A 22,002-nucleotide genomic window follows, 5' to 3' on the forward strand; every position below is an offset into this window, starting at 1 on the left:
TCGACACACGGGACATGAGCCCGAGCCCACCGATGACGGAGAGCTAAAGCCCACCGTGACCATCGAGCTATCGCCGCTAGGAGCGACAGAGCTGCCGATCGCAGCAGAGCCAGAGCCGCACGAGCCGTCTGACCAGGTGCGAGAGCCGGCCACGATGCCCGCGACGGTGGAAGTTTCAATGGGGCATGAGGATGCTGAAGACAGCATTGCCCACTGCACTGCCGCTGAGGGTGAGCCAAAACTGGACATGGAAAGCTAGTGATGGAACAGGACATGATTAATTTTTCTGAGGACGTTGTCATTGAACTCCCTGTACACCCTGAACTGTCTGCCTGGGAGCCATGCTGCTTCAGCCCTGCCACCGCTGTCACCTGTCAGCCCCTCTGCTCACTCTGCTTCGTCTCCAGCCTCAGAGTCCTGGACTCCGCCTTGGCCCTCCGACCCTGCGGCTCCACCCCGGCCCCCTCGTCTCCACCGTTGCCCGTCGGTCCACCAGCTCCACCGGTCTCCATTGTCCATTCGGCTCTGCCCCGGTCAGTCGTCGTCCCACCTTCGCCTCAGGACTCTACTCCTCCGGCACAGCCTCAGTCCTCTGTCGTTCCGGCTCCGCCGCGGACCTCCGGATCTCCGTCTCTGCCTCGGGCTCTACCACCACCTGCTCCGCCTCCGTCGGTCGGCCCCCTGGAGTCGTCAGCCTTTCCTCGACCATGGCTCCACCGTGGGTCTCCATCATGGCTGCGGTCTGGGTCTCACCTGGCTCCTCCTGCTCCAGCTCCCTACTGTCTCCTCCTTGGCTTCTTCCCCCGTCATCACCTCCCTGGACTGTTCTGTCTCCACCCTGGATCCCATTGATCGCCCTCCTCCCGGGAGTCCGTCCTCTGCTGAAGCCCCCTCCTAAGACTTTTAGTTTGTTTTCCCTGTTTGTCGGCGTGAGGACGCGCCTACCGGGAGGGGGATGTAATGTCATACCCCTGAACTGTCAATGTTGGTTTCTCGCAGTGTCTCCCCCCGCTGTACTGCGTGTATTGTTTTTTTTCCCTCGTTAGCGTGATTCCCTACACATGTCATTGTTAATCGGTGTGTCTTTATAAGTTGCTTAGTTCCTTGTCCGGCGTTGTTGTTACCACCTGTGTTTCTGTGTTCTCCTGTGTTTCCTGTACCTCCCTGTGGATTTTATTAAAGACTCTCATTTATATTACGTCGTTGTTTGTCCATTCCTGTGAGCATCGTGACAGATGATGTGTTTGGATTATATTTATTTCAAAAATATTTGAAATAAACAAAGTTGTAACTGATACTGTGGAATTATTTTTGTTGACCTTCCCTGAACTTTCAAACTTTGATTAAAACCTAAACTGTTGTAATGATCTAGAATAAATTCAAGTGAGCCTTCGAGATAACCATGCAAATATTTTATGACTTTAATGAGTCATGTTTGTTTAGTTTAACAAATGTTAAAAATTTAAATATTATAATTATTATGTATGACATTTCAATTATATATAAAATATAATACATAAATAAATATAACAAATAAATAAAACAAATATTCTATATCAGAGAGTGCTGTGGGAACATAGGCAGAAAAAGATACATCTGTCTTTCAAAAATGCACCAAATACAGGCACCTTCGACATGATGTTTACACAAACATGGCATTCAGACAATCCTTGAATGGATGGGCTTCTATATAAACAATATTCTAGTTTTTAGTTCAGAGGGTGATCATTTCACATATTTCAGGAGCAGGCAGAATGCATTATTATTACATCAAATATTACTAATAATTACTCATAATTAACAAGGTTAAGGTCTTAATTTTATTTAGCTTTCATCATCAGCTAAATTTAATATGTTGGCATCAGATTTCAACAGATGCAGGTTCTAAGAACCTCTCAGTCATTTTTACCATATTGGGTGTAATAAAACAGAGAGCATAGTATAGTATAGATTCTTTTGCTTCCAGCTTATACATATCTTTTATGCTTGGTTTTCTTAAAAGATTTATTTAACTGTTTAATTGATTTATATGTGGGTAAAACTTTATTTCCAGCATGTTGTAGTTAAGAAGATGGCTGAATTATCTAGTAAGGCAACCTTAAACAAGTGAAGGCTCATGTTCAAAAACTACAGTATGTGGGTAAACTGAACTAATCAGATTTCAAATAACTATTTTAAGAGTTTTCTCTACAATATTTAATGGTCCCCAGTGCTGCAGATACCAAAGGAGAGGCAGGTGAAGGTACTACAGGCAGAATTATTATATATATTATTATATATAAGCTTAAATCAGAGGCCACATAGCAAATACAAACTTTTCAGCAGGGAAAAGTTTTAATGTGTATATATTTAGGTTGTACAAAAACATATCTATGTAATAATAATCAGATATGCATATTCTGTGAGATGTGAGCCACATTCTGTCTCTGCAAAAAAGACTAGCGTGGCTGCTGTCACAAAGTTACAAAGCTCAGATTTTCGATTTTCAGTTTTATAGATTTTTCGATTTTCAATTTGTTTTCTACAAGAGAACTTTTTTTTTCCTGAGAGAAAGAGTTTTATTTTTCTATATTGGCCATGTTGTCTATGTGCAGTGTACTGAAACTTAGATTTGTATAATGTCCTGTGACCTTGATGGTTATGGAGCCCAGTTTTTATCCAGAAAAAAGCTCTTTATTTGTTATTGGTAAAGAAAACATATCTGTACTATTTGCATGTGGGTCTACCGACAAATAATACATTTTTACCTTCTTCAGGATGTACATTGGTGCATGTACAGATGCTTTTTGCATAGTTGCTGAAGTCTTATATTTCTTGTTTTGCTACCTCTTTTACACCTTAAGCATGGCACTGTGCTGACTGGAAGATGTGCGGTCAATGATTAAACAAATTATCAATGACTTAAGAGTCAGTTTTTTTCTGAATGCTACTACATGTCCGGTTGCTGCTCACTGCACCATTCCGGATGAAAAATGAAACCAAATCAGCAAATCAAATAGGAGAACAACAGTTCTTGACCGCCCAAAACGCTTAAGCCTGTCGTGACTCGTGAACTGAGATCGTCCAAAAGTTACATCTCAATCAGTTATTCCCTTGAACAATGCTTATAACAACCTCTCATAAGACCATTGCATTTGAGCATAGCTCCGTTAACTAGCATCTCCTGCACCTCTTATATTGGATTGATATGGATATGCTCTCTAGTTCTTTTGGATGTTACGATAACCTGTTTAATAAATTATGAGTCCATGTTCGGTAACACTTTCTATGAAGCCCCTATTTATAACACATTATAACGGTATTTCTAAGGCATTATAATAAATGCATAATGCATTATAAGAAACCTTTTAATATGTTATACCATCTCATGAATAATCATAACAACAATTATAATACATTATAATACTTGAGTATTTGAGGTTATAACTTTTAAGATTATGATAATTTATAACACACAATGAACGGCATATTAAATCTTCTTAATTTATAATGGACTATATCATATTACATTTATTTTTTACATTATATTACGTTTTATTTTGATGGTCCCCTAAGTCTATTGACTATAAGCTTAAACTTTCTAACTACATGCCAACTAACACTCCTTAGAGTATTAGTAGGCTTAGGTTATGGTTGGGCTAGGTAGAATGTTCATGTACTTGCAAAGTTACTTATAATATAACATAATAGTTTGTCTTTTGGGGAAACATCGAAATTTAGTGTTAGCATATATTCAGCATAATAATAATTACTGCTAGCTGACATGCAGTTGCAGAGTTACTTATCAAAAGCTGTCTGAAGGGTACCATCAAAATCATCAAACTGTTCATATTACACATTTATCTAAACTGATACCTGATCTTAGGGTTCTTTCGGAAATATTATTATAATTACTTATAAGTGGTCTTTGTATGCTTTAAGTAAAGTGACATGAGAAACATGGCAAGATATGAGACTTATAATATGTTATAACTATGAGGAGGTAATCATTCTCTTAAAAGCTATAACCACAAAAAAGTACAAATTATAATACATTAAAACTGTTCTTATGAATACTCATGAGATGATATAACATATTATAAGGTTTTTTATAATGCATTATGCATTCATTATAATGCCTTAAGAATACCCTTATAATGTATTATAAATACGGGCTTCATAGAAAGTGTTACCCCATGTTCTTTGTCAAGTCAAGTCAAGTCACCTTTATTTATATAGCGCCTTTTACAATACAGATTGTGTCAAAGCAACTGCACAGTATTTAAACAGCACAATAGTGTGTAAGTAACGCATTATTGTAACAATCAATTTTCAGTTAAAGGCAGTTCATCAATGAATTCAGTGATATCATCGTCAGTTCAGTTCAAATAGTATACGATATCGCTGGAAAGCGTCCCCAACTAAGCAAGCCAGAGGCGACAGCGGCAAGGAACCAAAACTCCACAGGTGATAGAGATGGAGAAAAAAACCTTGGGAGAAACCAGGCTCAGTCGGGGGACCAGTTCTCCTCTGGCCAGACCAAACAACAGTTTGTACCAATGTCTGATTGTAGAGAACTCATCAGGATCCTGTGGTGTAGCGCCGATGGCCGTCAAGGTTGGCAAGGTCTTTATTGATGGTCCGCCTTGGAGCTCATCTGGTTGACATCCACGGCTATTGAAGTCATCTCCAGGTGGTGATCCATGATCTAAGCTGGGTACGGACTGGATCCGGGGGACTGGAGTGACCATCTGATCTGGATACAGGCTGGGTCTGGTGGCTACGGTGACCTCGGAATAAGAATGAAACAGACTAATATTAGCGTAGATGCCATTCTTTTTACGATGCAACGAGTGCATCAGATGTTATGGGAGGTGTTTTCGGTTCCGGTTGACCTAATTAATGCAGCCTAACAATCCTTTAACGGATTTGAATTATAGGAATGTGTTAATGTTTTATGAGTAAGCCAGGTTAAAGAGATGTGTCTTTAATCTAGATTTAAACTGACAGAGTGTGTCTGCCTCCCGAACAGTGTTAGGTAGATTGTTCCAGAGTTTAGGCGCTAGATAAGAAAATGATCTGCCGCCGGCAGTTGATTTTGATATTCTAGGTATTATCAAATTGCCAGAATTTTGAGAACGCAGCGGACGTGAGGGACTATAATACGATAGGAGCTCGTTCAAGTACTGAGGAGCTAAACCATTGAGGGCTTTATAAGTAATTAGCAAGATTTTAAAATCTATACGATGTTTTATAGGGAGCCAATGCAGTGCTGACAGAACCGGGCTAATATGGTCATACTTTCTGGTTCTAGTAAGAACTCTAGCTGCTGCATTTTGGACCAGCTGGAGTTTGTTTATTAAGCGTGCAGAACAACCACCCAATAAAGCATTACAATAATCTATCCTTGAGGTCATGAACGCATGAATTAATGTTTCAGCATTTGACATTGATAGCATAGGTCGTAATTTCGATATATTTTTAAGATGGAAAAATGCGGTTTTGCAGATGCTAGAAATGTGGCTTTCAAAGGAGAGATTGCTATCGAATAGGACGCCTAGGTTCCTAACTGATGACGACGAATTTACAGAGCAGCCATCTAGTTTTAGACTGTGTTTTAGGTCATTACTTGTGAAGGTTTTAGGTCCAATAATTAGTACCTCTGTTTTTTCAGAATTTAACAGTAAGAAGTTATTCGCCATCCAGTTTTTAATATCAGCTATGCATTCTGTTAGTTTTTCGAATGGATATGTTTTGCCGGGCTGCGAAGAAATATAGAGCTGAGTATCATCAGCGTAACAATGAAAGCTAACACCATGTTTCCTGATGATATCTCCCAAGGGTAACATGTAAAGCGTAAAAAGTAATGGCCCTAGTACTGAGCCTTGAGGTACTCCATACTGCACTTGCGATCTAAATGATACATCTTCATTTATTGCCACAAACTGATGACGGTCAGATAAGTACGATTTGAACCATGCCAGTGCACTACCACTAATGCCTACATAATTTTCAAGTCTATTTAAAAGAATATTGTGGTCAATAGTATCAAATGCAGCACTAAGATCCAGTAGCACTAATAGAGAGATGCAACCACGATCGCTTGACAATAGCAGGTCATTTGTAACTCTAATTAGAGCAGTCTCAGTACTATGATTTGGTCTAAAACCTGACTGGAAATCCTCACAGATACCATTTTTCTCTAAGAAGGAGCATAATTGTGAGGATACTACCTTTTCTAGTATCTTTGACAGAAAAGGGAGATTCGAAATTGGTCTGTAGTTAATTAATTCATAGGGGTCAAGTTGTGGTTTTTTAATGAGTGGCTTAATAACAGCTATTTTGAAGGTTTTGGGGACATATCCTAATGATAGCGACGAATTAATAATATTCAGAAGAGGATCTATGACTTCTGGAAGTACCTCCTTTAGTAGCTTTGATGGAATAGGGTCTAACATACATGTTGTGGGTTTAGATGATTTAACAAGTTTATACAATTCCTCCTCTCCTATAATAGAGAATGAATGGAATTGTTCCTCAGGAGATCTACAACGCACTATCTGATGCGATACTGTAGCGGGCGGCTGTATGGTTACAATTTTATCTCTAATAGTGTCTATCTTGGAGGTAAAGTACGTCATAAAGTCATTACTGCTGTGCTTTTGGGAAATGTCTAAACCTGTTGCTGCTATATTTTTAGTTAATTTAACCACAGTATTGAACAAATACCTAGGGTTATGTTTGTTTTCTTCTAAGAGAGATGCAAATGCAAATAGTACAGATATTGTATTGTATGTAAACATGCAAATAGTACAGATATTGTATTGTATGTAAACATAATTTGCCCCTTCTTTGATATTATATCTACATATGACATGTTGGGTGTTGAAGAAGGCGCTGAGGGGAAAAAGGAGGCTGATTCAAAACTCCACGGTCATACCATGTCATACCATGGTGCATTATGTCCAGTGCGATTTGCCGTGTCAAGATTAAATGCTTAAGCAAACGAAAAGCCTGAAAGTGCACTATTGGCAAATGCACACACTAAATGGAAAACAGATTCTTGTCATGAGACGTGAGTGTTCATCCTTACTCATGGAAGAATTTCTCCATACATACATGCTGAATGGGCAAGAGATCAGAACCGCGGGTAGTAAAACCCAACCCTTACTCCGCAGGGCCACCACTCGGGCACTGGACCAACCCAGTGGAATCTACGTGGGTACAGTTTTAAGGTAGAACTAGATACGCTGATGTTGTACCGCAAATATCTCTAAATAAACTAAAATACGAAACTAAACTACAACTACTCCCAAAATATGAATAGTTTGCTGTGCTTCACATTGTACTTACCATCGTGGAGACAGCACATTTGAATTGCTAGCTCTCAGTTCCACCTTAAGAAATACACTTGGCATGATTAGAAAGCACGAGCGAGCTGCAGCGGATCTGCGCTGATCCTCTGCTGCCCTATATAAACCCACACGCGCAGCATAGAGTCAGTGGACAGCTCGGTGGTGGTAAACAACACGTTAATCACACATCAAACATTGACAAAAAAAAAAAAGGCAACCCGCTATGGAGAGAATCTCATGGACACTTTTTCTGCTCTCACTTACATATCTGGAAGGATCTTCGCAAGATTTCGGACAGACACAGTTCATCTGCACGTCCGTGCCCAAGGATATGGACCTGTGCGCAGCCACTATGCAGAACAGCGGACCAGCGGAGGATCTGAAGACAACAGTAATGCAGTTAAGAGAGACAGTCCTACAACAGAAGGAAACTATCATGAATCAGAAGGAGACGATCAGGGAACTAACTTCGAAGTTGAGCCGCTGTGAGAGCCAGGGTGTTCTGGAGCCCGTGGCTGGAGGTCGAAAGAAAGAACCGGGCAAAAACACAATGGGAGACGTGTCCCGCGGCCCGACAGATACTCTAGCCCAACTCGGGAAGACTTTAGCCACGCTTAAACAGAGACTGGAAAACTTGGAGGTATTTACAACCTAGTGATTTGGTCTCTTCAGTTTAAGACATGTGACTCCATATAGTCTATTACAAGTCATATGCTGAAGTCCTTTAGACGCAAACTCATGCGATGCATGATAGAATTACTTACATTTTTATATCTGTTTTATATGCAGTGAGTAATCTAAATGGGGTCGAATGACTTGTGTGGAGGTCTTTGACAGATTTAGTCAATGTGTCACTGGTTCACGGCAGGCTGTGCTAATCCTGAAATTGGCTTATCTAGTCTCTTATAAGTTTCCTATGCGTGCGTTTTAAAGTATTCGTTTGAATACCCCTGTCCTGTTTTCCTGTAGCAGTACAGCAGGAACAACGGCTCTGTCCAGGCAAACAGCCTTAAAGATCTGCTTCAGAATAAGATTGATGATATGGAAAAGCAGGTGCTGTCCCGGGTCAATACTCTGGAGGAGAGCAAACCCGGGCAGAAGAACGACACGGATCAGCGCAATAGAGTGGAGTCAACCCTCACCTCCTTACATCAGAGAATTAACGACCTGGAGAAAGGTCTGAGATCTCATTCCATTAAAATTTGTATTTATATTTGATGTAAATAATAAACATGAACTATACAGCAATGATGCATTTAAGAAGCATAGACGGTATTTACAGTAAAACAACAATGTTTAGTCGTTGTAATGTCGCAGAAGATGGTTTGGGAGGGGGAGCTGCATTACTTCGCATATTGAGCCAATAAACCACAAATGTGATGTAGCCTAATATTGATAGGATAATTAGAGCCCACATCCTTCTCAAAGCAAGTAGGCTAGGTCTTGTCTGCATTAGCTGTGCAAAGTTTGTTGCTCAAAGCGTAGCCTGCTTAACCAATGAAAGATGCGAGAGATTTAAAGCAGCGTTATTTCTCTACTTCTTTACTACAACCGCTAGTTTCACAAATTGCAATAAAATAGCTAATGTTCTATGAATATATGCATATACAAAATAAAAATGGCATAAATGTCATAAAAAGAAAAAACACAAAGAATGGTAGATTTCTGCTTGCACTGTGCATTAACATGTGTTTGGCTGGTTTAACAAGTAGCTAGTCGGTTTGATCCCTGAGTAAAACCTGTTAATTTATAGAGTAGAAGGTTTGGCATAAAAGTAATTGACAGTAGTGCAATGAATAGTCCAAGAACAATAATTACAGTCACCAAAGCATCATAGCAGTAGATACAAGCAATGGAAGCATTTGAACACCATCCTTTGTCTATCATAAATCCTTTTTAAACAGATATAGAGAGAGATTTCATTTAGAGGGAGAGGGAGTGTTATAAACTCTAACAGTCCATACTTTTTATTCTGCAGGTTCAAAAGGTAGCAGGCCACTGGACAAGTTTCAGATAACATTCCCCTTAAGAACAAATTACATGTATGCCAAAGTGAAGAAAAGTCTACCAGAAATGTATGCCTTCTCTTTCTGCTTGTGGATAAAGTCCAATGCATCACCAGGGGTGGGAACACCCTTCTCCTATGCTGTTCCTGGACAAGCCAATGAGCTTGTTCTCATAGAATGGGGGAACAATCCAATGGAGATTCTTATAAATGACAAGGTAAAGTGTCGCAAATAATAATGCAATTATGTAATGCATAACATGACTGATTGTGGGAGAAGCAGGGTCTATATATTTAGTCTGTAGCTCTGAGTTTGCTTGCTGAGGTCTATTCATTTAAAAAATAGTATTTTGTATTGTATAGGCTAGGTATTCTGTCTGTGCTTTACATTAAATAAACAATCACAAAAAAGTATTTTGGCACTTGTAAACAGAAGAGCAATATGAATAATCAACAGTGTAACTTTACAGGTTGCAAAATTACCTTTCGTCATCAACGATGGCAAATGGCATCACATCTGCATCACATGGACGACTCGTGATGGAGTATGGGAGGCATTTCAGGATGGTGTTCTGCGTGGAACTGGAGAGAATCTGGCACCCTACCATCCAATAAAACCCAACGGTGTACTGGTTTTAGGTCAGGAGCAGGTAAGACTCAGAAGTATGCCTTTATGGTTTATGTAGTTTTTATGTAGATGTCAGTTATTGACCTTAGTCACAGGCAAAAGTAAATCTATCGGTCATGCTTATATAGACTTAAGTGGCTTGCCTGCTGTTCAGTAACCTGATATTGAATGTTTTTAATTTTTATATATATATATTTTTTTGTTCTTGCAGGACACACTTGGTGGAGGCTTTGATGCAACCCAAGCCTTTGTAGGTGAACTGGCAAATTTCAATATATGGGATAGAAAATTAACAGCTGGAGAAATCTACAACCTGGCAACCTGCAACAACAGAGCACAAGCTGGCAATGTGTTGTCATGGTCGGAGAGTAGTATAGATGTGTTTGGTGGAGCCACTAAATGGACTTTTGAGCCCTGTCGTCAGCTCAACTGAACTGTAAAGTGGGAGCCATAGCCAAACCCAGATTCATGTTTCTAGTTTTTGTCTTAGTTTCTTTTTCTCTATTTGACATTCGTGAAAAAGAATTCTTGATAAAACAATTTTAAGGTACTGTAAGAGTAAACCTGGGGTTTCTATGAATACCTGAATATTTCTGTGCAAAACTGAGAATAATTTTTTGTCTTGATGAAATAGTTTAATGTTGGTTATTTTGCAAACCTCAAAGCAACAGGGTTACTTTTAGCATTAGATTTTGTTTGCTGCTTTATTCATTTATTTATTTATTTGCAAGTGAACACAGTTTTTTGCTTATTTTGTTGCTCATATATTTTTTCGGGGGGCCAGCAGCTGAAGAACTGTCTCTTTGAAGCTTTTGGACAGTAAAGAAACATCAGAACATCACTCTTGTGTTTTCCCAACAAGACTTCTCAAACTCAGTCACAAATTATAAAATGATGGTTTATTTGTTATCTTAGCGGTTCCCCGTTCTCACCGGATCTTGCACTGTGATGGACTTGAAAATAATATAAGAAAAAGTATGTATGTATTTATTTATTTAGAAAAGAATAGTTTAAGATAGCACTTTCTTCATTTGCTTCAAGTGATCTCACCAATGTTTCTGTAAGAATGTCATTTAGTTGCCAACATGCTTGAAGCCTGAGTGCCTTGAGCTGATTTGTCAGTTCAGCACATACTTTTAGTTTGCTTACTCATTATGTTTTGCTTTGTCTTTTTACTTTTGTTGATGAATTGTTTTTATGAAATGTGTTTAACAGCAATTGTTAAGGCTCTGGTGTGTTTTGGCAATAACTGGTGTATTTGTACTCTGTTCTAGGAATGTTATTCGTACAGTAACAGCATGAATTATCTAATGCTGCAACATCGGCTTATTGTTTTGGGTCAGGTTTTTTACTGTATTGATATATGCTGGAAGCATGGCACTACTGAAAGATGATCTAATTTTTGTAATAAAATTGATATATATATATATATATATATATATATGGGGAGAGTATTAACTAACAGACTTGTTAAACTTTTATGAAAATGTACTCAAGTTCACCCTAAAATCTCTCATTCTCTAAATCTCACCTAACTCTTTCTGTTTGTGTACATGGGGCATGGTGGACACTGCCGTCATTGGTTTGTGTGTATGGTAATAGACTGCATGCTGAAAAGGAAACAGTTCCACTTATAACTCCCACTTATAAGGCCCACTTATGCCATCAATAAATTACGAACAGAAATATCAAAGGTGCACTCAGACATTTTTAGAGTACCACCTGGTGGTTTCGTACAGCATCACACAAAAACAAAAGACTGTTTGTGTCACTGTAAAAATAACAGCTGTCCAAGTGTCCCATAAGAGTGAGTACACAGCTATGGAAATTAAAACTGAAATATCACATGGTCCTAAGTATTCCAGGGGGCCCAGGTCAGGAAGCAGACAGACTGGCTAAACTAGGGTGACCATACGTCCTCTTTTACACGGACATGTCCTCCTTTTTGGCTATAAAATTATGTCCGGGGGGATTTTGTAAAATATCATAAAATGTCACCTCATTTCACTGACCGTCATTAATTCAACACTTTAAATGCAGCCACTGCCCACCGGCATTATTCTGAGGTACCTGTCTGATGACGTGAAAGACCCAGTTGTCAAAACAAAACAAACGAGGAGCTGCGCTGCAAGAGCTGTGTGTCACTAACATGCTGAAACGCAAATGTAGTTTCACAGACGAATTGCAAAAAAAATACCCAATGTTCATTCGTGGTCATGATAAATGGGAAGCACTGTGCACCATCTGCACCTATGCTGCCCTCCAAAGGCAAAGTGCAGTAACTACACCAACACTGAAACAGAGAAAAATGCCTTTAAAGTTTTTAGGCCAGCTAGTCAAACATGTTGACACTCTTGTTTCTCGGAAACACTCTCGTTTCTTTGGGACAAAATTGATCAGGAGACTTTGCCACAAGACAAAACAGTTTTCATCAAGTCCATTTTAAGCCTCAATTTTGACCAAATGCGTAGTTACTACACTTTGCCTTTGGAGGGCAGTATGTGTCTGTTGCCAATAAAGGCAAATCAGTTTAAATAAGAATTTAAATAAATGTGTGATTGGGGGGGTGTGCATCCTGGGGAGGGTGTCCTCTTTTTGGATTCTCAGAATATGGTCACCCTAACTAAACCGACCGTCTGCTAGCCGCCTGAAATCAGTTAATTCTCAGCACATAGAGACCCTTTCACCTAGATATCACTATAGAGACTGTGTCTGTCCCCCGAGCTAGAAAATACAAAAAACGCCTGAACCAAATCAAGACTAACAATTTAATGGATGTTCGACAAATAAAAAATAAAAAATAGATATAATACAGACAAAAAATTGATAAAGCTTGACTTATTGAATATCAGGTCCCTTTCTACGAAAGCACTTTTTGTAAATGATATGATCACTGATCATAACCTAGATGTGCTCTGTTTGACAGAAACCTGGCTAAAACCAGATGATTACATTATTTTAAATGAGTCAACCCCCCAAGATTACTGTTATAAACATGAGCCACGTCTAAAAGGTAAAGGGGGAGGTGTTTCTACTATTTATAGCAATATTCTCAATGTCTCTCAGAGAACAGGCTTCAAATATAACTCGTTTGAAGTAATGGTGCTTCATATAGCATTATCCAGAGAAACAAGTGGTAATGATAAATCCCCTGTGACGTTTGTACTGGCTACTGTATACAGGTCACCAGGGCACCATACAGACTTTATTAAAGAATTTGCTGATTTTCTATCCAAATTATTGTTGGCCGCAGATAAAGTCTTAATTGTGGGTGATTTTAACATCCATGTTGATAATGAAAAAGATGCATTTTAGGAACAGCATTTATAGACATTCTGAACTCTATTGGGGTTAAACAACATGTGTCAGGACCTACTCATTGCCGAAATCATACTTTAGAATTAATACTGTCACATGGAATTGATGTTAATGCCGTTAAAATTCTGCAGCAAAGCGATGCTATCTCAGATCATTATCTAGTCTCTTGTATACTCCAGATAGCTAAAACTGTAAATTCAACTCCTTGCTACAAGTACGGTAGAAACATCACTTCTACTACAAAAGACTGCTTTGTAAGTAATCTTCCTAACTTATCTGAATTCCTCAGCATATCCAACAGCTCAGGAAAGCTTGATGATGTAATAGAAACTATGGACTCTGTGTTTTCTAGCACTTTAGATACAGTTGCTCCAGTGCGCTTAAAAAAGATTAAGAAAAACAGTGTAACACTGAATTAACTGAATTAATTAATTACAGACCAATTTCGAATCTCCCTTTTCTGTCAAAGATACTAGAAAAGGTAGTGTCCTCACAATTGTGTTCTTACTTAGAGAAAAATGGTATCTGTGAGGATTTCCAGTCAGGTTTTAGACCGTATCATAGCACTGAGACTGCTCTTATTAGAGTTACAAATGACCTGCTCTTGTCAACCGATCGTGGTTGCATATCTCTATTAGTGCTACTGGATCTTAGTGCTGCATTTGATACTATTGTTAATTATTGGACCTAAAACCTCCACAAGTAATAACCTAAAACACAGTCTAATACTAGATGGCTGCTCTGTAAATTCGGTCAGTTAGGAACCTAGGTGTGCTATTCTATAGCAATCTCTCCTTTGAAAGCCACATTTCTAGCATTTGCAAAACCACATTTTACCATCTTAAAAATATATCAAAATTACGACCTATTCTGTCAATGTCAAATGCCTAAACATTAATTCATGCGTTCATGACCTCAAGGGTAGATTATTGTAATGCTTTATTGGGTGGTTGTTCTACACGGTTAATAAATAAACTCCAGCTGGTCCAAAATGCAGCAGCAAGAGTTCTGACTAGAACCAGAAAATATAACCATATTAGCCCGGTTCTGTCAACACTGCACTGGCTCCCTATTAAACATCGTATAGATTTTAAAATCTTGCTAATTACTTATAAAGCCCTCAATGGTTTAGCTCCTCAGTACTTGAGCGAGCTCCTATCGCATTATAGTCCCTCACGTCCGCTGCCTTCTCAAAATTCTGGCAATTTGATAATACCTAGAATATCAAAATCAACTGCCGGTGGCAGATCATTTTCTTATCTACCTAATCTACCTAACACTGTTCGGGAGGCAGACACAATCTGTCAGTTTAAATCTAGATTAAAGACACATCTCTTTAACCTGGCTTACACATAAAAACATTAACACATTCCTATAATTCAAATCCGTTAAAGGATTGTTAGGCTGCATTAATTAGGTCAACCGGAACCGAAAACACTTCCCATAACACCTGATGTACCCGTTGCATTGTGAATAGAATGGCATCTACGCTAATATTAGTCTGTTTCATTCTTATTCCGAGGTCACCGTAGCCACCAGACCCAGCCTGTATCCGGATCAGATGGTCACTGCAGTCCCCCGGATCCAGTCCGTACCCATCTTAGATCACGGATCACCACCTGGAGATGACTTCTACAGCCCTGAATGTCAACCAGATGAGCTCCAGAGACGGATCATCACTAAAGACCTCACCAACCTAGATGGCCATCGGCGCTACACCACAGGAACCTGATGAGCTCTCTACAATCGAACATTGGTACAAACTGCTGGTTTGGTCTGGCCAGAGGAGAACTGGTCCCCCGACTGAGCCTGGTTTCTCCCAAGGTTTTTTTTCTCCATTTCTGTCACCTGTGGAGTTTTGGTTCCTTGCCGCTGTCAAATTGCAAGTTGCAAATTGCAATTTAAGAGATTCTGTGTACTGTTCTTTGGTCCAATAAGTAATATCTCGGTCTTATCTGAATATAATAGTAGAAAATTATTGGTTATCCAGTCTTTTACATTTTTAACACACTCTGTTAGCTTTGCTAAGTTAGAAGTTTCATCTGGTCTTGTTGAAATATATAGTTGAGTATCATTAGCATAACAATGGAAACTAATCCCATATTCCCTAATAATATTACCAAGGGGTAACATGTAAATTGAAAATAGCAGAGGACCTAGGACAGATCCTTTTGATACTCCATACTTTACTGGTGATAATTGCGATGACTCCCCATTTAAATAAACAAAGTGGTAGCGATCGGACAGGTATGATTTGAACCATCTTAAAGCCTGCCCTTAAATACCTGTATAGTTTTGTAATCGATCTATGTATGTCATGATATGTCATGATCTATAGTGTCGAACGCAGCACTAAGATCAAGTAAAAATAGCAATGAGACGCAGCTTTGATCTGACGCAAGAAGCAAGTGATTTGTGATTTTTACAAGTGCAGTTTCTGTGCTATGGTGAAATTCTTCAAAGAGATCATTTTTTTTGCAAGAAGGAGCACAATTAAGCAGACACAACTTTTTCTAAGATTTTAGACATAAACGAAAGATTAGAAACGGGCCTGTAATTTGCCAGTTCACAGGGGTCTAGCTGTGGTTTTTTAATAAGAGGCTTAATAACTGCCAGTTTGAATGGCTTTTGGACGTGGCCTAAAGATAACAATGAGTTAACAATAGGGTTGGGTATCGTTTGAATTTTATCGATTCTGATTCCGGTTCCGATTCTGCTTATCGATTCCGATTTTTATCGATTCCTAATTCCGATTCCAATATGATCAAATAAATTCCATTAAATCCATTAAAAAGTTTTTAGTCAAACATATTTATTCTGTCTTTTGCCTATGGTTTTACCAAATAATACCACAGAGAACAAACAACTAGTCTAATATAAATTTCAAACATTAAATTGTTAAAGACAAGTAATAAAATAGGAGCAAATCAATTAGCAATAGCATAAATAAATAAAACTGAACAAATTTCAGGTACAGAAATTGAAATCAAAAGTTTAAAAACACTGCATAGTTTGCTTTTCATAAATAAAATATTGATTAGTCCTCATTAAATTTATAAAAGATATTCAGTCAGTTAATGATTTTCTTTTGTTCTTTGATTAACATTTATGACAGGCGGCACGTTTATTAGACGGCTGTCTCTTTAACACCGAACACAGACCAAAGAATACTATCTGTTTACGTTCACTCAAGACAAAAAAAAAAAAAAAAAAACGCTGTGTTTATGAGGATATGCTGACGTATTTCGTTCATACAGGTCAATAAATGTGAAAGAGAAGTCAGTTCCGGGCCGGAACAACCTTTTCTGCAGTGGAGATGCACGGAACTGTTTCGAGAACGGACACAGGTCGGGAGCCTGCATCAGGACCGCTGTTCTCCGTGTTCGCGTTTCAGATGTGTGCGCTGCACGCAAACAATGCGCAAGTTCTTTTCTTTCCTCCACTTAAATCGTTTGAAAATCACATTAAAATGCGAACGCGAGAATCGTTAAGCGGAATCGAAATGCGCGTGTCTTATCGAATACCCGGTTAATGGAAATTTGGAACCGGTTCTAAAATGGAACCGGTTCTCGATACACAACCCTAGTTAACAATATTAAGAAGCGGTTCTTCTGCAACAGGTAACAACTCTTTTCACGAGTTCGCACTTACATATAATTAGCTGAAGTATGTAATGCATGTTTGGTGTGCGGAGATGGGGTGGTGGAGGGATGCTGATAAACCGTCAAATGGGTAGAGGTGAGTCAGCTGTATTTATACCTGCTGTAGATTAACTTGAGTGCGTTCCTCTTGTGTTAATTAGGCTAAGTATCTGACGCGCTCCTCCTGAACTTTTTTAAAGGTGCCATAGAATGCATTGAGAGAATATTTTAAATTGTTCTCTGATATCTACATAGAAGGTATATGGCATAGGAAAGGGCAAAAAAATCTCCAGAAATGGTTTTACAGGTCCATTTACAACCCTAGAATTTGCCTCTAGAATAAAATGCTCTGTTTTTTGGAAGCCTCATGAACATTAATGAGCTCTGCTCTGATTGGCTGTTTCACAAAGCTCAATAGCTCGCACATGGATAAAAATATATATTTAATTAGGAGCTCTAGCTGCTTTTAATATGCGGTTTGTTGAATCTGCCATTTTGAATCGCCGACATTTTAGTCTCATGATGCTCATACTGTGATGCCACAATTCCACTCATTCTATTATAGGAGAGGAAGAATTATATACAATTGTTAAATCATCTAAACCTACAACATGCATATTAGACCCTATTCCATCTAAGCTACTAAAGGAGGTACTTCCAGAAGTCATAGATCCTCTTCTGAATATTATTAATTCGTCACTATCATTAGGATATGTCCCCAAAACCTTCAAACTGGCTGTTATTAAGCCACTCATTAAAAAACCACAAGGTTTTAGACCATATCATAGTACTGAGACTGCTCTTATTAGAGTTACAAATGACCTGCTCTTGTCAACTGATCGTGGTTGCATCTCCCTATTAGTGCTACTGGATCTTAGTGCTGCGTTTGATACTATTGACCACAACATTCTTTTAAATAGACTTGAAAATTATGTAGGCATTAATGGTAGTGCACTGGCTTGGTTCGAATCGTACTTATCAGACCGTCATCAGTTTGTGGCAATAAATGAAGAGGTATCATTTAAATCGCAAGTGCAGTATGGAGTACCTCAAGGCTCAGTACTAGGGCCATTACTTTTTACGCTTTACATGTTACCCTTGGGAGATATCATCAGGAAACATGGTGTTAGCTTTCATTGTTACGCTGATGATACTCAGCTCTATATTTCTTCCCATAAAACATCGTATAGATTTTAAAATCTTGCTAATTACTTATAAAGCCCTCAATGGTTTAGCTCCTCAGTATTTGAGCGAGCTTCTATCGCATTATAGTCCCTCACGTCCGCTGCGTTCTCAAAATTCTGGCAATTTGATAATACCTAGAATAAGCCTCTGGCTTGCTTAGTTGGGGACACTTTCCAGCGATATCGTATACTTTTTGAACTGAACTGACGATGATATCACTGAATTCATTGATGAACTGCCTTTAACTGAAAATTGATTATTTACAATAATGCGTTACTTACACACTATTGTTCTGTTTAAATACTGTGCAGTTGCTTTGACACAATCTGTATTGTTAAAAGCGCTATATAAATAAAGGTGACTTGACTTGACTTGACTTGATGCATGTGCTCTGTGTAAAGTTACAATGCAGAGGGAGTGCTTCTTACCACACACGTTGAGCTCGTCATTGATTCTCAAGATCTGTAAATCATTCGCCATCATCAGGCAGTTATTTCTCCATCATTCACCATCACCAGTGCAATCACCTCTCTGTTTATGTGGTAAGTGAAATCCTATGTATAGCAATGTAACAGGCTAGCGCTAGCATTAAGCTAACCGTGTCCCTTGAGTGACTCGCCTTGTTTAACTGATGTGCTGACGTTACCGATGATTGGGCGATGCAAATGTTGGAGGCGTAACTATTAATGATCTCTAACGACTGTTTCGTAACAGTCTATGTTATGTTGGAATTGACCTATTTTTCGGTGGTCTTTTGCAAATACTAGATTTATATAAGAAGGAGGAAATGTTGGTGTTTGAGACTCATGGTATGTCATGTCCATGTACTGAACTGTTATTATTTAACTATGCCAAGGTAAATTCAGTTTTCCATTCTATGGCACCTTTAATAAAACATCATTTCACGGGTTCGCACTTACATACAATTAGCTGAAATATGTAATGCATGTTTGGCATGCAGTCCAGGGAAGGGCTCTGAGCTCGGGAATGGCCCGAACTTAGAGTACCCCCTAAATAAGCAATGGAGTGTAGGACAGCCGCCGGACTAAGGACCCCCCCAATGCGCTGAGATCTGGCGGGGGCTGTTGTTTGAGAGAAGTCGCTTGGTTAGCCGGCCAGGAGAGCCTACGTACTCCGATGGGAGAGGTTTTTGGTATCAGGTCGGTAGGCCCTACCGGCTGCTGGTATGGATTTACGAGATTTGGGGCGCCCGGTCGGGAGGGCTCGAACCGATACTCAATGGGAGCACGCAGCGTTGGAATGGGTGAACCCTACCGGCCGATGGAGGAGCAGTGTTGTTGGGGCCTGACCAGGAGAGCCTAAGTTGCCTTGGCCAGAGCAGCTCACGATGTTGGCATGTGGGCCCAACCGGTCGACCGGCCCCTGTTGGTTAGTGGCAAATGGCTGACCGGGAGGGCCCATGAAGCCTCCAATGGGAGATCAAGACTCAGAATGTCGGACGAGTGGGTCCTCTCAGATAAAAAGAGTTTGGGACGCCTGGTGAGGGGGACTCTCGCAACATCCGATGGAAGACCAAGGCTCACGGCATCGCATAGATAAGTCTCGCTTGCAGACGGCAAGTATAGGAACCCGACCGGGAGAACTCTTGCCGACGTCCGACGGGAGACCAAGGCTCGCGGCATCAGATGGGTAAACCTCGCCGGCCGGGAAGAGAGGAAGGAAAACCCGACTGGGAGGGCTCTCGCCGACATCCGAGGGGAGATCAGGACTCAGAACCTCGAATGGTTAAGTCTCACCAGGTTTGGCCTAAAGGGGCTCGGATAGTGTTCGGCGGGAGGTCAAGACTTGTGGCATCGGACAGTTGAGTCTCACCGACCGTCGGACGGAAGAGAAAAAATTGCAACGTCGGTTAGGCTCTCACGGCATCCGATGGGAGACCAAGGCTCATGGGATCGGACGGGCAGGTCCCGCCGACTGTAGCGTGGAAAAGTAAGGTTGACTGGCCAGGGGGCCCCTGCGGCGTCCGACGGCAGACCAATGCTCACGGCATTGGACGGGTAGGCCCCGCCAACTGTGGTGTCGAAAAGGTAAGATTGTCTGACCGGGGGGCCCCTGCGGCATCCAACGGGAGACCAAGGCTTATGGCATCCAACGGGTGGGCCCCGCCAAACATGGGACGGAAGGGAAAAGTTGTGTGGTCGGGAGGTTCCTGGGGTGTCTGACGGGAGACCATTTTTTAAATTTATTTATTTATTTATTTAATTTATTTTTTATTTTTTCCCCTAAATGGGAGGCTCTTGCGGCATCCGGCGGCAGTTCAATACTCAAGGCATCGGACTGGTTCTACCAGCTTTGCTGGTAGACGGAACTGAAAGGCCAATATTTGCTTTGACCGGAAGGCTGTGTAGCATTTGACGGGAGTTCAATACTCACGGCGCGGACGGATAGGCATCACCGGTAGTTAAAAGAAAAACATATTTAAAAGGCTTTTGCCGCGTTCACCTGGGGTTCAATACTCACGGCACAGACGGGTAAGCACCACCGGTAGTTGAAAGAAAACATTCACTCAAGCGGGAAGGCTCTCGCAGTGTCTGACTTTTGCCAGCTAAGTACAAAGACCCATGATTTTAACAAACTAATTGCACGATCAATGTCCTACTATTGAGAGAGAATTCGTCAAGAGGATTTGAGGAGTCTATGCTTGAAAACAGGGAGTTATGCGGAGCTGACAGATAGACTAGAGGGCATTTCGTACCCAAGAATTATCCTAGTAGCCGCTCCAATGGGCTAATGCAAAATCCTCGTTTAATTCATGCCACCTATGGGGGAAAAACTGAACAGATTATTTCTGTAAAATGACTGAATGTAATAAAAAATAAGAAAAATGGAAACTTTGATGTCCGCATCCAAGGATTTACAATTGCGGTAGCATTTCTGTTGTAAAGAAATGGCCAAATATTAAAGATTAAGTGGTCATTTCAATTGAATGTGATTTAGTCAAACAAGAATTAGATCGCACAGTGACATGTAAAAACAATCGTCAGGCCATTGGTGCCCTAGTAGTCTCGCGTAGCCAGACCTTCAGACTGACGGCTGAAGGTCTGGAATTCATGGCAGCTTTCTTTGGCCAAGGCCCGCCCATAAGACCGTTTGATCGACATGTCAAACAACCAATCACAGTTGGTTTCGTTCAGCATCACGTTTCGGTGCGTGGAAATGCCCCCACAACAACAGACTGGCATGCAACAAGTCAGTCATTGAAATAACCAGCATTGAAAGATAACGAAGAAGAGGGAGAACAAGCAGTAAGTCAGTAATTTGTTCGCGAACGTCGCAAATGTGTATAACAACAATGGCGTCTGCATAAGCACCTTTTAGTAAAACGCCGAGTAAATCAGTCTGCGCTTTGTTTCCCGGCGGACCAAAAATAATACTCGCGTCTCCCGGAATTCCGGTCAAATTCAACTAATCAGATGATGACTTTGACATTCCTGAAGTGTTTCCAGTTAAGTGTACCATATGCATCAGACGTTCAGCCAATGTTCCGTGGGCGTGACGTCTGTGGCAGAGACTAGTGCCCTAGAGACTGCTACAGGAGTTGGAGGCCACTGAAAAGTAAAAAGGGGTTATTAGTAGTGGAAGGAAAAAGGCTGAGGGCCTGTGTTGCAAGCAGAGACAGCCTCACGCTGGCTTCGTCTGCTGTACCTGTAGGCCATGGAAAAGGAGTCCTGAAGAGCCTGTTTAGCCTGCACTGCTAGCGGAGGCAGCCTCACACTAGCGTTTGCTACACTCTAAAAAGTGCTGGGTTATTTCTGTAAACACATTGCTGGGTTAATTGTGCTGGGTCAAAATATTGGGTTGTTTGAGGCACTGTAAACACACAGTTGGGTTGATCATGCTGGGTCAAATGGACTATAAGGGGTTCTTTCA

At 40.4% G+C, this 22,002-nt stretch overlaps 1 protein-coding gene across 1 annotated transcript; it reads left to right on the top strand.

Annotated features, from left to right (window-relative positions):
• The first annotated feature begins 7,462 nt into the window (after nucleotides 1–7,462).
• LOC141346912 (neuronal pentraxin-1-like) lies at nucleotides 7,463–12,745 on the top strand. The gene is made up of 5 exons (XM_073851868.1): nucleotides 7,463–7,974; nucleotides 8,304–8,511; nucleotides 9,313–9,557; nucleotides 9,810–9,989; nucleotides 10,179–12,745. Exons 1-5 carry the CDS (start codon nucleotides 7,558–7,560, stop codon nucleotides 10,398–10,400), a joined length of 1,272 nt encoding a protein of 423 aa, XP_073707969.1. The 5' UTR covers nucleotides 7,463–7,557; the 3' UTR covers nucleotides 10,401–12,745.
• Nucleotides 12,746–22,002: the final 9,257 nt, after the last annotated feature.

Source organism: Garra rufa, chromosome 12, assembly GCF_049309525.1.
Source record: "Garra rufa chromosome 12, GarRuf1.0, whole genome shotgun sequence".
Taxonomy (NCBI): Eukaryota; Metazoa; Chordata; class Actinopteri; order Cypriniformes; family Cyprinidae; genus Garra; species Garra rufa.